Source organism: Brienomyrus brachyistius, chromosome 10 (genome assembly GCF_023856365.1).
Source record: "Brienomyrus brachyistius isolate T26 chromosome 10, BBRACH_0.4, whole genome shotgun sequence".
NCBI lineage: Eukaryota > Metazoa > Chordata > Actinopteri > Osteoglossiformes > Mormyridae > Brienomyrus > Brienomyrus brachyistius.
The window spans coordinates 1,962,033-1,974,082 of record NC_064542.1 but is presented as its reverse complement, the minus strand read 5'-3'; the positions used below and the strand labels follow the sequence as shown (position 1 = coordinate 1,974,082).

Here is a 12,050-nt window from a genome sequence, read left to right as displayed (position 1 = left end):
TATGGTGAACGGGTGTAATATCCCCATCTGCTGGACGATTAAGGTAATGAATGAAAAGATCTGCTCTTCTGTTACTGGGTTGACCGACGCAATCATTATAATTTTTATCTGCTTTTCTTTTGAAGTGTTCAGTGTTTAATTACAAAATTCAAAGAGGAACTGAGAAACGTACGATAAATACCAAAACTACTGGTAAACTACAAGGGATTCCATTATAGAAACAGTGACAACAACAAGTAAACGTGCCGTGCTGAACTGGCCTGGAAAAGAATATTTCAAACAAATCGCATGACGCAAGTTCCGGTTCTAGTAGAAGCGATTCCGGCCCAATTCAGGTCCCATCCCAGCCCGCCGTCCGGCGTAGTGGAGCCAAGATGGCGGCTGCCGTAGATAGTGTGGTTAATGTGTGAGTATTTCTTCTTTATTCATTATAAGTGATGTGGATTTTTTGGCGTACGCTTCTGAAGCGGATTCGATTTTGATTATAAAACAGCCTGTGTGTATTACGTAATCCATACGGCACCGCTAAGTGCCTTAAAAAGCAACTAACCTGTACTGTTCAGCTCATTCATTGTTCAGACATACTTAAACTTTAGGTCACTAGCTTGCAAGCTGTTTACGAGGTAAATTAAAAAATGATCGAAATCCTTGATTTGCATAAGAGATATATTACGGATGTGAAAACTAATGAAACGTAAATTTGCCTCTATTATTATTTCTTGGGAATCACTGTTGGATATTTTTCTCCTCGATAAAGACGTTAATGCCTGTTGGCTTCTCATTCCGGGGTCGGTTCAGCCCTGCTTTAAAAAGGGTTTTATAGGGGGAGCATCCGTGTATATTAGCAATAGAATGCTGAACGCAGCTGACTGAAAGCCACGGGCTTTGTTCTTCGGTGAGCTGGCTGTCTAGACGTTCATTAACGAATCGTAAATACCATTATAAAATTCATTGTATACGAGACTCGTATTTTCTTCAGGCGCTTAAAATAAGGAAAATACTCCGTATGAACCACTATGAATCAAACGGAAAATATTGGTCACGTTTTTTTTGTTTCATCTTTTTGCGTTCAACCAATTAATGATCATCGGTATAAACTGTTGTCGTAATATTCCGTTGTTTAATCAATTCCCCGTTTGCTTATAATAAAATATAAAGTCTGAAAATAAACATAAAAATACAAATAAACATTATAAACACATTTTCTGTGCCACCTATAATCGTGGTTTCTGTTACATAAACCTTTAATATCGTGGGGGGGGTGCTTAAATCCTGTTTCCTGGATGATCTTATTGTACCTGGTGATGATACCCCCCAGGAAAGATTATTTGTCCCACAAAATGAAAGTGGTAAAAGGGTGTCCTGTGTTGAGTGAAGAGTGAATCTTAAACGCCAGTGTCTTGAGTCCAAAATGCCATGTGTTTTATATCTGATCCTTGTGCGGTTTTGACGTGCATAGAAGGTCAGTGTTCGGGCACTTTGGCCAATGTGCCCTCTGTGTGCACGTGTCACAGCCTCGGGGAGCAGTACTACAGGGACGCCATGGAGCAGTGTCACAGTTACAATGCTCGGCTGTGTGCGGAGAGGAGTGTCCACATGCCCTTCCTGGACTCTCAGACTCGTGTGGCCCAGAGCAACTGCTACATTTGGATGGAAAAGAGACACAGGAGCCCAGGTTGGGAAAGGCCAGGCCCTGACACTGCCTGTCATTGGATATGAAGGAACAGCTCATTTTAGGCTGTAATGTTTCAAAGTAATGAGCCTTGGAATTGTATGTATGGGGCGTACTGGATGTGAAATGTAATAAATATGCAGAATAGTCAAGACAGATGGCTGTTTCCTACTCTGGATCTAGCAGTAAACGATGAAGGTTTTTGTTACAGCTGGTGATTAATGTCAACAAATTAGACTCAATCCAGCTGCTGATTTGGCAGCCTTGGTTGGATGATATGTTGAGCTTCTGACTTAAACAATAGGCCAAACTTTAAGGATTTTTTTGAAAATCATTGATTTTTCCAATTGTGCTAAACCAAATGTTCTAGATATATCCGAGTATCTTGGGTATTGTGCATTTTTAAACAAATTTGTACCTTTTGAAGAATCACCTAAGATTACTTGATTTATAAATCTTAAATATGTTTATAACTTCTCTTAAGGTGACATATTGACAGTTGTCTATTGGACACTTCAGTAAGCGGAACTGAATTCCCTCGTGTCAAATGGAATGAACTTTGTGCAGTGAGTCGGGTTTCTTTCCCCTCATTTCTCAGCACTCATCATTATTTCTGTCCTTCCAGCGATGAACCCTGGACAGCTTTATTCGTATCCCGCTCGTCGCTGGAGGAAGAAGCGGAGGGCACATCCGTCTGAGGACCCCTGCCTCGCTTTATCTCCTCTTAAGTCAGGTACCAATCTCTAGGCTTGGCCTCCAACAGCCAGATGTATGTGTCCCAAGGGAAACAGTAGTTTGGGCCAGTGGTTTGTTTTTAAAAGGCGCATGAAACTTGAGCAGAGCACTATATGTGTGCTGAGCATTTAGCTGGCTTCAGCCTTTCTATGTGCTAATCTCCTTTATGACATCAGCATCGTGAATTTCTCATGCTCCACATTGGTGTCCCACAGCAGAGCTGGACCTGGGGCTAAAGAAAGATAGCAGTAGCCTGGAGGCCCTGCTGAAGGCGGAGCCCCTGGACAAGCGGGGGCCGCCCGAGCTGCGGGCCCCAGAGGAGGAGCCCAGCCTGGCCGAGCTCACACCCACATCCCACAGCACCTCCACCCGCATCCGGAAGGTATGGTGGTCTTGCTGCCTTTGCGCTGCTTTCAGGGGAAATGTTGGTTTACACTCGGTTTCGTAAACTTGATTTATGAGAGTGGAAGAAATGAGTGAAATGGCCTTTGTGTGTCATTCTGCCAAAAGGCGTCATGGTAAATGGACTGCATTTATATAGCGCTTTTCTACTCCTATGAGTACTCAAAGCGCTTTACATTTTATGCCTCACATTCACCCATTCATACACACATTCATACACCGGTAGCGGAGGCTGCCATGCAAGGTGCCAACCTGCTCACCGGGAGCAATTTGGGGTTTAGTGTCTTGCTCAAGGACACTTCGATGGGGTCAGGAGGAACCAGGACTCGAACCCGCAACCCTCTAGTTGCTGGACGATAGCGCTACCTCCTGCGCCACCATCTTCCCCAACTTCCCCCATCTTCATGCACCTGAAAGAATAGATCAAAAGCAATCTGCTCAGCTCTGCTGCAGGGGCTGCCCTGTTTTCAGCCGTCATACTTTCCGGTCTCTCGCACAGAGGATCTTGGAACCGGAGGACTTCCTGGATGACCTGGATGATGAAGACTATGAGGAAGACACCCCTAAGAAACGAGGGAAGAGCAAGGGGAAGGTGAATCTCCAGCCAGATATGTAGAATTACATTAGCTGTCTTGTGTGTTTTACTTGAGGGTGATTCTTCTAATTCTTTGTGAGTGATTTGTCAGAATTTCATCAGAGAGCCTTGCAATAGTTGCTTGCTTGCACAGCTGCATGTGTACCTAAGATGAGCTTGTTAGGTATCTTTGTGACGGCTAAACCTGCATGCCCTCAGCATTTGAGCCGGTAATGAAATGGTTGCCAGATCATTCCATGAAGGGAACTCGCACCTGTTTATTGGACACTGGCTGTACTGCTGTAGAGAATGTGCTCACCAGCACCCAGCTATGCCAACGACTGTTATTCCCCCCCCTCCAATAGAGCCGGGCAGTGACCAGCACCCGGAAAAAGCCAGATGCAGCGGCTCTGGAGGACCGAGACAAGCCGTTCTGCTGTGACAGTGAGTGTGCGGTTAGGGTGGGGGAGCTGTGGTGGTCCCATCGCAGCAACTCGTCATATGCTGTGCAAAGCTTTTAAATCCAGGTGCAGTAATACGGCAAAACACACTGCATGGCCAAAAAAAAAGTCACCGTTTGAATTTAAATCAGCAAGTACTTAAGAGCCAATGATTGGATCTTTATCAACGCAACTAGTTAGCAACATTATGCAGCAATAAAGTAAAGTGTGCTGAGTACCTGAATCTCCTGGATGGCCAGGTTATCCCATCAATGGATTTTTTTCTTCTCTGTTGGCATGGCGATATTCCGGGATGATAATGCCAAGATTCATCGGGCTCGATTTGTAAAAGAGTGGTTCAAGGAGCACAAGGAATCATTTTCACACATGAATGGGCCACCAAAGAGTCTTGACCTTAACCTCACAGATAGTCTTTGGGATGTGCTGAAGGAGGCTTTACAGAGTGGTTCAACTCGCCTATCAGTACAAGATCTCGACGAGAGATTAATGCAAATCTGGATAGAAAAGAAATGTTGAGATGTTTCAGAAGTATGTGGAAACAACGCCCTGACAAATATGTACTCTAATCAAAGTCAAGGCGCTCCAATGAAATATTGTACGTGTACGGCGCATTTTTGGCCAGGGCAGTGTATATTTAGAGATTTCACTGATCAAAGGTATTAAAATTGTGCTGCTCGGCTGTACTGAAATCCCACGTTTCTTTAAAAGTTTGTTTAGTTACGTGTTTTGCAGTCTGATAGGGGTGAATATCGAGGCTGCAAAGTAATTTAGTAACTGATATCCTGCCCAGATAACCTTCTGGGATCTTAGCTGTCTTTTTCTGGCTTTTTCTTTGAAAACATGATGAAATTATCCTAAGTACATTGATTTGTAGAGCATATAGATGGCAACTGTTCATGCCAAGGATGGTGAATGATCAGATTTTTCTGCTTTGAATTATGAAGATCTGGGCTTTCACTACAGCAGTAATGGAGTTTTGAAGATACCTATCCTGTAAACAACCAGAAGTCAGGATTCTGTGGATGCAATTTCTAAAAAGTGATAAATGGCTTCATTCTTAACCCTGAATTTGAGGGATAGTTTTGGTTAGTTGATGAACTGCATTTTCTGGTTTGTGCCATGATCATCGTCATCCTTCCCAAGGCTGAAGCAAATCCCTCTATGATTTCCCTGCATTTTGTACTTCTTAACGCTAACTTAAGAGATCAGCTCAAGATGCTACAAGAAGTCAGTGCAAAGCACCGAGGGACTCATTATCCGAGAAGTCTAGATTACTTTTTTCTTTACCGGAATCACAAATGTGATTTTAGTTTTATTAACTGAAATTAAATCTGCCCTGGTCTATCGAGAAGTTATGGATCAATATTAGGTGCATACTAATTATGCTGGGGAAAAACTAATAAGCAGCCATTTCCTTTCTTAATCTCCTAATTCTGTGGTGTTGGAGATCAATGATATTGGGTCCTAATGTCCATTTAAAGGCCTTTAATTGGCTTCCTCTGTGCTGTGACCTCAGTGACCTTTGTTGCAACTTCAGTCATTCACAGAATCTTTCCTCATTCCTAGATTAACCAATCAGGTTTCAGTTTCAGTCAATGAGATTTTTTTCCTCTTTCAGTATTAATAGTTACTGAGGGAAGATTCAGATTGATAGTAGTCTTCAGACTTTTTAAATGTAGCGATGAGATCTTTCTTTCACCAAAGTTCGATTTGTTGTACTGTTTAAAGTGAGAGACAAATTTTCTGTATTGGGGGGGAAAAAATCTGTATCCACTTTTCCATGCATGTACAGCAAGTCACAATGATTGACCAAAAGGTGTGTAATTAAGGTGTTGACATAGCCATCAGAAACATCGTCTTTCTTGGATATGCATTTTGCATTTGGTTTTGACTCCATTTCATAGGCATTATTACTAACTATTTAAAAAAATATATTATTTTTTATTGCATACAGTCCTGTTTCTCTCTGTTTGATGCTTGCATGTGAGATTGGGCTCTGGCCCCCACCCAGGTGAATTCCCCGCCTCAGGTTTATGGTCTTGGGAATATCTCAGTCTGTTATATTTTCTTATCAGATGCTTTGTCCATTGTGAAGAAAGCTTGGGGTCAGAGAGCCAACCTGCTATTACACTAGCTCCAGTCTGGGGCATTTTACCTGAGGCTTGAACCTCACTTGGGGTGGTCTGAAAGTGTCCCCCTCGCTGTGTGTACATCCCTCTCTTGTCCGTCTGAGCCCATAGTAGGATTTTCCTTGATCATTTCCTCAAAGCTCTGAATGCTGAGTCCTCCTGTCTCTCTTTTTTTCCCCCTCTCTCTTTCTCTCTTTCAGACTCTTACAAACAAAAGCACATTTCAAAACCTTCAGAAAGAGGTACATTTCAGTCATTCCTCTGTCCTGCCTTTCTCTCTGCTCATCAGCTATGAGTTTAATACACCCACGTGTGTCTATGTGTTAGTGTGTGCAAGTTTTTAACTCTGTCTGGGGGCTTTTGCTAAGCTCTAGGGGAAGGAGTATATAGTTAAAGACCTAAGCGACTAGTTAAAACCGGGATGTGTGACGTGCAGTTGGACTAATACTCTTAATCTCTGATGCTGCCCTCTTGGGTGTATTTTTGTATCTCTCTTGTATCTGATGTGCAGTTTCTATCATTTAGCGTAAATTATTGTGGAAATTGCTGGCAAAATCCAACCTCATGCACTGTGCTGCCTGGCATTGGCCCCAGACCCTCCCACGACCCTGCTCAGGATGAAAGGTTGGAAGATGAATGGACAGCAAGTGTGGCAGTTGCGTCTGACTGTTTGCTTTAGTGACAGAGTGATGCTTAACGTGGCTCACTTTGTGTGGGGATTGGTCCATAGCAATGAAGAGAGCCTGGCGTGACCTTTTACATGGGGCCATATAGTAAAATGGCAGCCTGTCGGTATGTTTGGTGGTGGGGGGCTCCAAGTGCTTCTCCCTTGCTCATTCTAGCAGCGTGGAGGCAGGGGTTAAGCCATGCGAGGAGAAGCAAGCTTCCCTCCGGGCAGTGGAGTGAGACAAAGGGTACGCGGTGTTATCGGGATGGGCCGACGAAAGCTGCTTTATGTAGAGACGTTGGTGTGCAAAAGCAAAGAAAGAAATGAATACAGCTTTAGGGTGTGTGATTCTGCTGGGATTCGACCCTCTGCCTGCGCGTTGGATCTGCTGCTTTGTGAAAATTACTTTGTCCCTGATTGGCTCTTATGGTCAGTGTGCATTGCTCTCCGTGCACATGTGTGCATGTGTGTGTGTGTCCGTCCCCTCTCGTTACCTCACCGTGTGCCCTTTGGATTCCGGCAGTTTGTGGGAAGCGCTACAAGAACCGCCCAGGCCTGAGTTACCACTACACTCACTCCCACCTGGCGGAGGAGGAGGCGGAGGATGCCGAGGACGAGGAGGACAGCGAAGGCCCCTTTCAGGCCAGGCCAGAGGAGCACAAAAGTGAGACAGCTGTCCAGCTCTGCCCCGCCCCCCTCACCCTCATTGGTCATTTACTTCGCTTCTAGAAATTCTAATCCAATGACAGCAACCAGCAGGGATTACAACAGGCTTCCTGGAGGGCCAGAATCCACCACAGTTTGCAGATTTCCCTGATGAAACACACTTACCAATTGGCTGATTAAGATGTGTTTGAGCAGGGAAAGTGTGGTGAATTCTGGCCCTCCGGGACCAGAACTGGGGAAACATGGAATAAATAGCTGGTTGATTTTACTGAAGTTAAGGAAGGTCCAGCATTTTGCAGCATTCAGCAGTATAGACTTTGTTGTGAATGTGGATTTTATTGATATAATGGGTTTAATTTCTGCTTTTCTGGTGTATGTATATTCCCAAGCTCTGATGTTAACTTCTCTCTTCCTAGCATTGTTACCATTCTGAGCACTTCTCAGTTAATGACCTTCCCCATGGTGGCGTTGATCCAGATGATCCACAGAGTTTTAAAGACTTGTACTTATAAACCGGGAATATTCTCTCCTTGTCGTCGTAACAGCATTTGCCCGTGAGTTAAAGATGTGAATATCTGTTCCGGCTCTTGCCCCTGACAGCACCCAAGAAGGGGCCCGATGGCCTGGCGCTGCCCAACAACTACTGCGACTTCTGCCTGGGAGACTCTAAGGTCAACCGTAAGACTGGCCAGTCCGAGGGCCTGGTGTCCTGCTCCGACTGCGGCCGCTCAGGTAGTCGCCCGTACAGCATCCGCGTTATGTGAATGTTCACCACCTTGCACTAATTTTTTGTTGGGCTATACATCTCCCGTGTAGATGGTGTATCTTCTGCATTACAGACACATAATACTTTAGGTATGATTCTTGGAAAGAACAGTTCAAACATTCCGAGTGATAGTCCAGGGTTGTGTGCCCCGTTTGCACATTTTGTGGTGTAAACATGATTTGATTTAGTTAAGCCTCTGGAGCGTCTTTCTTCATTCTAGTCCTGTCATCTCTCTCTCTATGGCCATTGTTTATGGTGGGTGCCGACTTCCCTGTCTTGTCCGTCGTAGGTCATCCGTCCTGCCTGCAGTTCACCCCGGTGATGATGGCCGCGGTGAAAACCTACCGGTGGCAATGCATCGAGTGCAAGTGCTGCAACGTCTGTGGGACTTCCGAGAATGATGTATGTCCCTCACTGGCCCCGCCCCACATTCCTTATACGGCATGGGTGCTGGATCTTTTCAGTGATGTGAACAGGGCCTCCCCAGGAAGTAGGCCCATGCAAATCCTGCTCCTCTATGAGTGGCAGAAGCTCCTCAGATTGGAGACAACACTGTCTGTCACAAAGTATCAGGACTGCAGTTTAAGAGTGTTGAATGAAGTACAATGTGGTAGAACGTGGAGAGAAATAAAAAGTCCAGTTAGGCTGGAATCTCGTCTATCCTCCATGTGTGCTGCATCTAATGGTGTGTTTTGAAGCTTTTTCTTAGCTATTCAATCATCTTGCTATTAGCATTCAAATCGTCTATGTTTAAGTACATTTTTTTATTTGTCAATCTGAAATGCTCCTTGTCATGTTCATTGTATAATTCACCTGCTCCGAAGAGTGGCTTTTTGCAAGTAATCTGTTAAATATGTTGCGTATTTAATTTGCTTTACTCTGCCTGTTGAAATTGTACTCTGCCTAATATTGTGGTAGCTGTTTGGACTCAGAATGCAATGCTAATGATTTAAAATTACTTTAATAATAACATAATTGCGCTGGCTGCCTCTGAGCTATTTATATTGCAATTTCAGCTATAGTAGCTAATATGTAGTTTCAGCCCAGCGGCGACACCGGCTGTCTCAGCCTGGATATCGTCTCTCTCTCTCCCCATTCCGCCAGATGCGATGCTCTGAAAAGAGCTCAGGGTGCGAGTGTCTGATGTCTTGCTGTGACGAGCGGCACCACAAGCCGGATGTAGCTGAGCCCAGGGATTTGATGAGCTGCGCTTAAGGCTCTTCTGCCCCCATGGATGTTTTCCACAGATATTTTCCATATTAGAAATGGGTATTTAGCGATGCCCACATGATCATGTTTCCGTAAAAGCTTATTACATCAGCTCAGTCCTGTACCAAGCACACCAGTATAATTGAAATGTATTACAGCCCCTACTTTGGGTGGTATAATGCGTGGTGCATGTGCTTAAAAATGTATATATTACACTGTTTCTGTCTGTGTTGGTACGTCTAACCAATAGCACATTTCACTCTCGTATTTACTGATTTGCGAACAAGTTATTTTAAACATAACCATTCCTAAGGCGATCTGAATTGACAAGACACAACCGAAATGGTTCCATCTCTCTGGCAACGTCACGTCTTTGGTTCTGTGTCTTTTGTTGGATCCACCCTGTTACTCTTAATCAACTAGATCACACTGATAGATCTATAAAAGTAAAGGGCCCACATGTCTTTCAGGATCAGCTGCTCTTCTGTGACGACTGTGACCGGGGATACCACATGTACTGCCTGCGGCCCCCCATGTCCGAGCCACCCGAAGGTACTGCTTCATTCCGATGCTAATCTTGTGCTGCCCTCAATCCCTCCCCATCTAAGTCTGCTAGCCTGGTACACACTCCCTAAATTAATTTACCCATAGATCTTTCTACCCCCCCCCACATATCAATAGTTTCCAAACATTAAATCACTGGTGTTGTCGTGCAACAGGTGTCAGAGTGAATCATCAATTTCAGCAGCTGGTCTGTTGGTTCAGTCACATACAGCATTGCTTTCTTAACTGTCCTGTTTGTGTCTTTCTCCCTCTCTCTCTCACACACACACACACACACACACACCTTGTTTATTTGGTTTGGCTTAAGCCAACATGCAGTCAGGCCAGTTGCACTCAGATCGTTATTTGGGGTTGTACAGTCTTGTAAACACAAGTCCTGAATAAATGACTCTTCTGTTCCCGCTTACAGGAAGCTGGAGCTGCCACTTGTGTTTGGACTTGCTGAAAGACAAGGCCTCCATATACCAGAACCAGAAGACGGCTGCGTAGTCAGCGGTCGCTCGGCTCTCGGCTCGGACGGGGTCAGGCTGGGCTTCGGGGGGCGGGTCACTGGGGCGACATTACAGCATGACCGCAGTTAAGTAGCAGTCACATTGTTGGGTATCCTAGCATGGAAGGGATGCCAGAAGTCGTCCGCGAGTGACTCATTTTCTTCCTTCTTAATGAGACGTTTCGACCTTTAAAACTTCACACATCTTTGGCAGAAAGTGATTTTGTAGAAAACAAGTAACACCTGGACGGTTTTCAAGAACTAAGGCAAAGTATGAGGCATGAAAACTGTTTTTAAAAATAAATTAACGCTTAGTCCATGAGGGGGCCAGTGGAGGGCAGTGTTGATCTACGAGCCATGAGATGGCCGCCGGAATCTCCCGGACTGAAGCATGGCGAGTGGTATATCTGTTTGCTCGCTTCTTCAGTGTCCTTATAAACATTGTGCTAGGAGTATGCTGTATCGAATCTAAACGCCAGTGCTCTGGAACGCATTTCACAGGAAGCTTCACCTTCAATGTAAAATCACCTTTTTGTGCTATTTACCCATATAAGACTAAAAAAAAGCTTAATTTATTTTGCACGGCATTTACAATAAATATCACAGCATAGCGTAATGTCACAGGTGAAGAGATACTACAAGATATGCTTGTGTCCTCATCAAACTTTAAACTGATTTAACCCGGATTGCCATTGGCCTTCACTTGCCTTATGTATTAGCACCAACGGACCTATGGTACATCTGTGATTAAGATGAAGGATGAGGAAAAAGACAGCAAACTGCAAAGCTGTTTTTTAATATGGTACTTGTAAGCAACCATGTTTAATGCAACAAGTGCAGCTACACTACAGCGGTTGGGTTTAGTCTGTTAGGATATGCGATTGTAATATTTAGCTAATCAAGTTATCAATAGCGATCTAACAAAATGATAGTAACCTTTGTATTTATTTAAAAACTGGCTTTTAAGGTTTCTGAGTCAGTTACTAGTATTTGGGTTTTTGTTTTATGATATATGTACTGCATTCTCTCAATGAAAATAAAATCGACTTCACCCTTTCATGGCTTTTTAAATGAGTATTTGGACTCTTCGTGGACTGGCAAGCACATGATCGTCCAGCTTCTGTGAAACGGCGAGTGCGCGTTCGTTCCTGCACTGGGGTCTGTTGGGCCTGCTTGTCATTCTAAGTAGAACAGAAACATTAAAATGTTAGGAATTAAAATTATCATCCTCTGGTCTTCTCATCTGCCTTCGTGTGAGTCCTGTGTCTCAACTTCAGATACCCTGAGCTAATTCTTGTCCTTGTTCGTACCATTAGTCTGCCATTTGTGCATAAATGTACACAAAGACAATGTGACTCAATAACTGGTATTTATTAATAGCCTCTTTGTAATTCCATCAAAACTGATCTTATAAGGCAGGAAAGATAAGCCACTGCATCCAGTATTAAATATTTGAATTTGCTTTGTGATTCAAATACACCCTAATTTGTGATACTTGTGTTCTGAACACCCTCAATGCTAGTCTGACTAAAGCTGATAGGGGAGATTAATACTAAATTCATTAGAATTAAAAACTGATGTTTAGCTAGAAATGATGGGAATGTTTGTGATGGTGTAAACAGAACTGTGCTGTGCGGGGGAGGGGGGCTTGGGGGGGTGCAATCCAGGGAACCAATCAGCCGTCACTGGTGGGAGTAGTATGGTGCCCACACACA

At 44.1% G+C, this 12,050-nt stretch overlaps 1 protein-coding gene across 5 annotated transcripts; it reads left to right on the top strand.

Annotated features, from left to right (window-relative positions):
* Window positions 1-11,391, top strand: LOC125750847 (zinc finger protein ubi-d4-like). Of its 5 annotated transcripts, none has more exons than XM_049029157.1 (12): window positions 1-406; window positions 1,515-1,675; window positions 2,298-2,405; window positions 2,626-2,789; window positions 3,309-3,401; window positions 3,749-3,827; window positions 6,174-6,215; window positions 7,164-7,304; window positions 7,907-8,038; window positions 8,362-8,474; window positions 9,752-9,833; window positions 10,255-11,391. In XM_049029157.1, the coding sequence occupies exons 1-12, from the start codon at window positions 375-377 to the stop codon at window positions 10,332-10,334; spliced, it is 1,227 nt and encodes a 408-aa protein (XP_048885114.1). In that variant the 5' UTR covers window positions 1-374; the 3' UTR covers window positions 10,335-11,391. The 5 variants fall into 5 exon arrangements, with proteins under 5 accessions (XP_048885114.1, XP_048885113.1, XP_048885116.1 ...); XM_049029156.1 differs by having other exon boundaries at window positions 13-406; window positions 2,623-2,789; XM_049029160.1 differs by lacking the exon at window positions 1-406 and adding an exon at window positions 436-623 and having other exon boundaries at window positions 2,623-2,789.
* The last annotated feature ends 659 nt before the right edge of the window (window positions 11,392-12,050 follow it).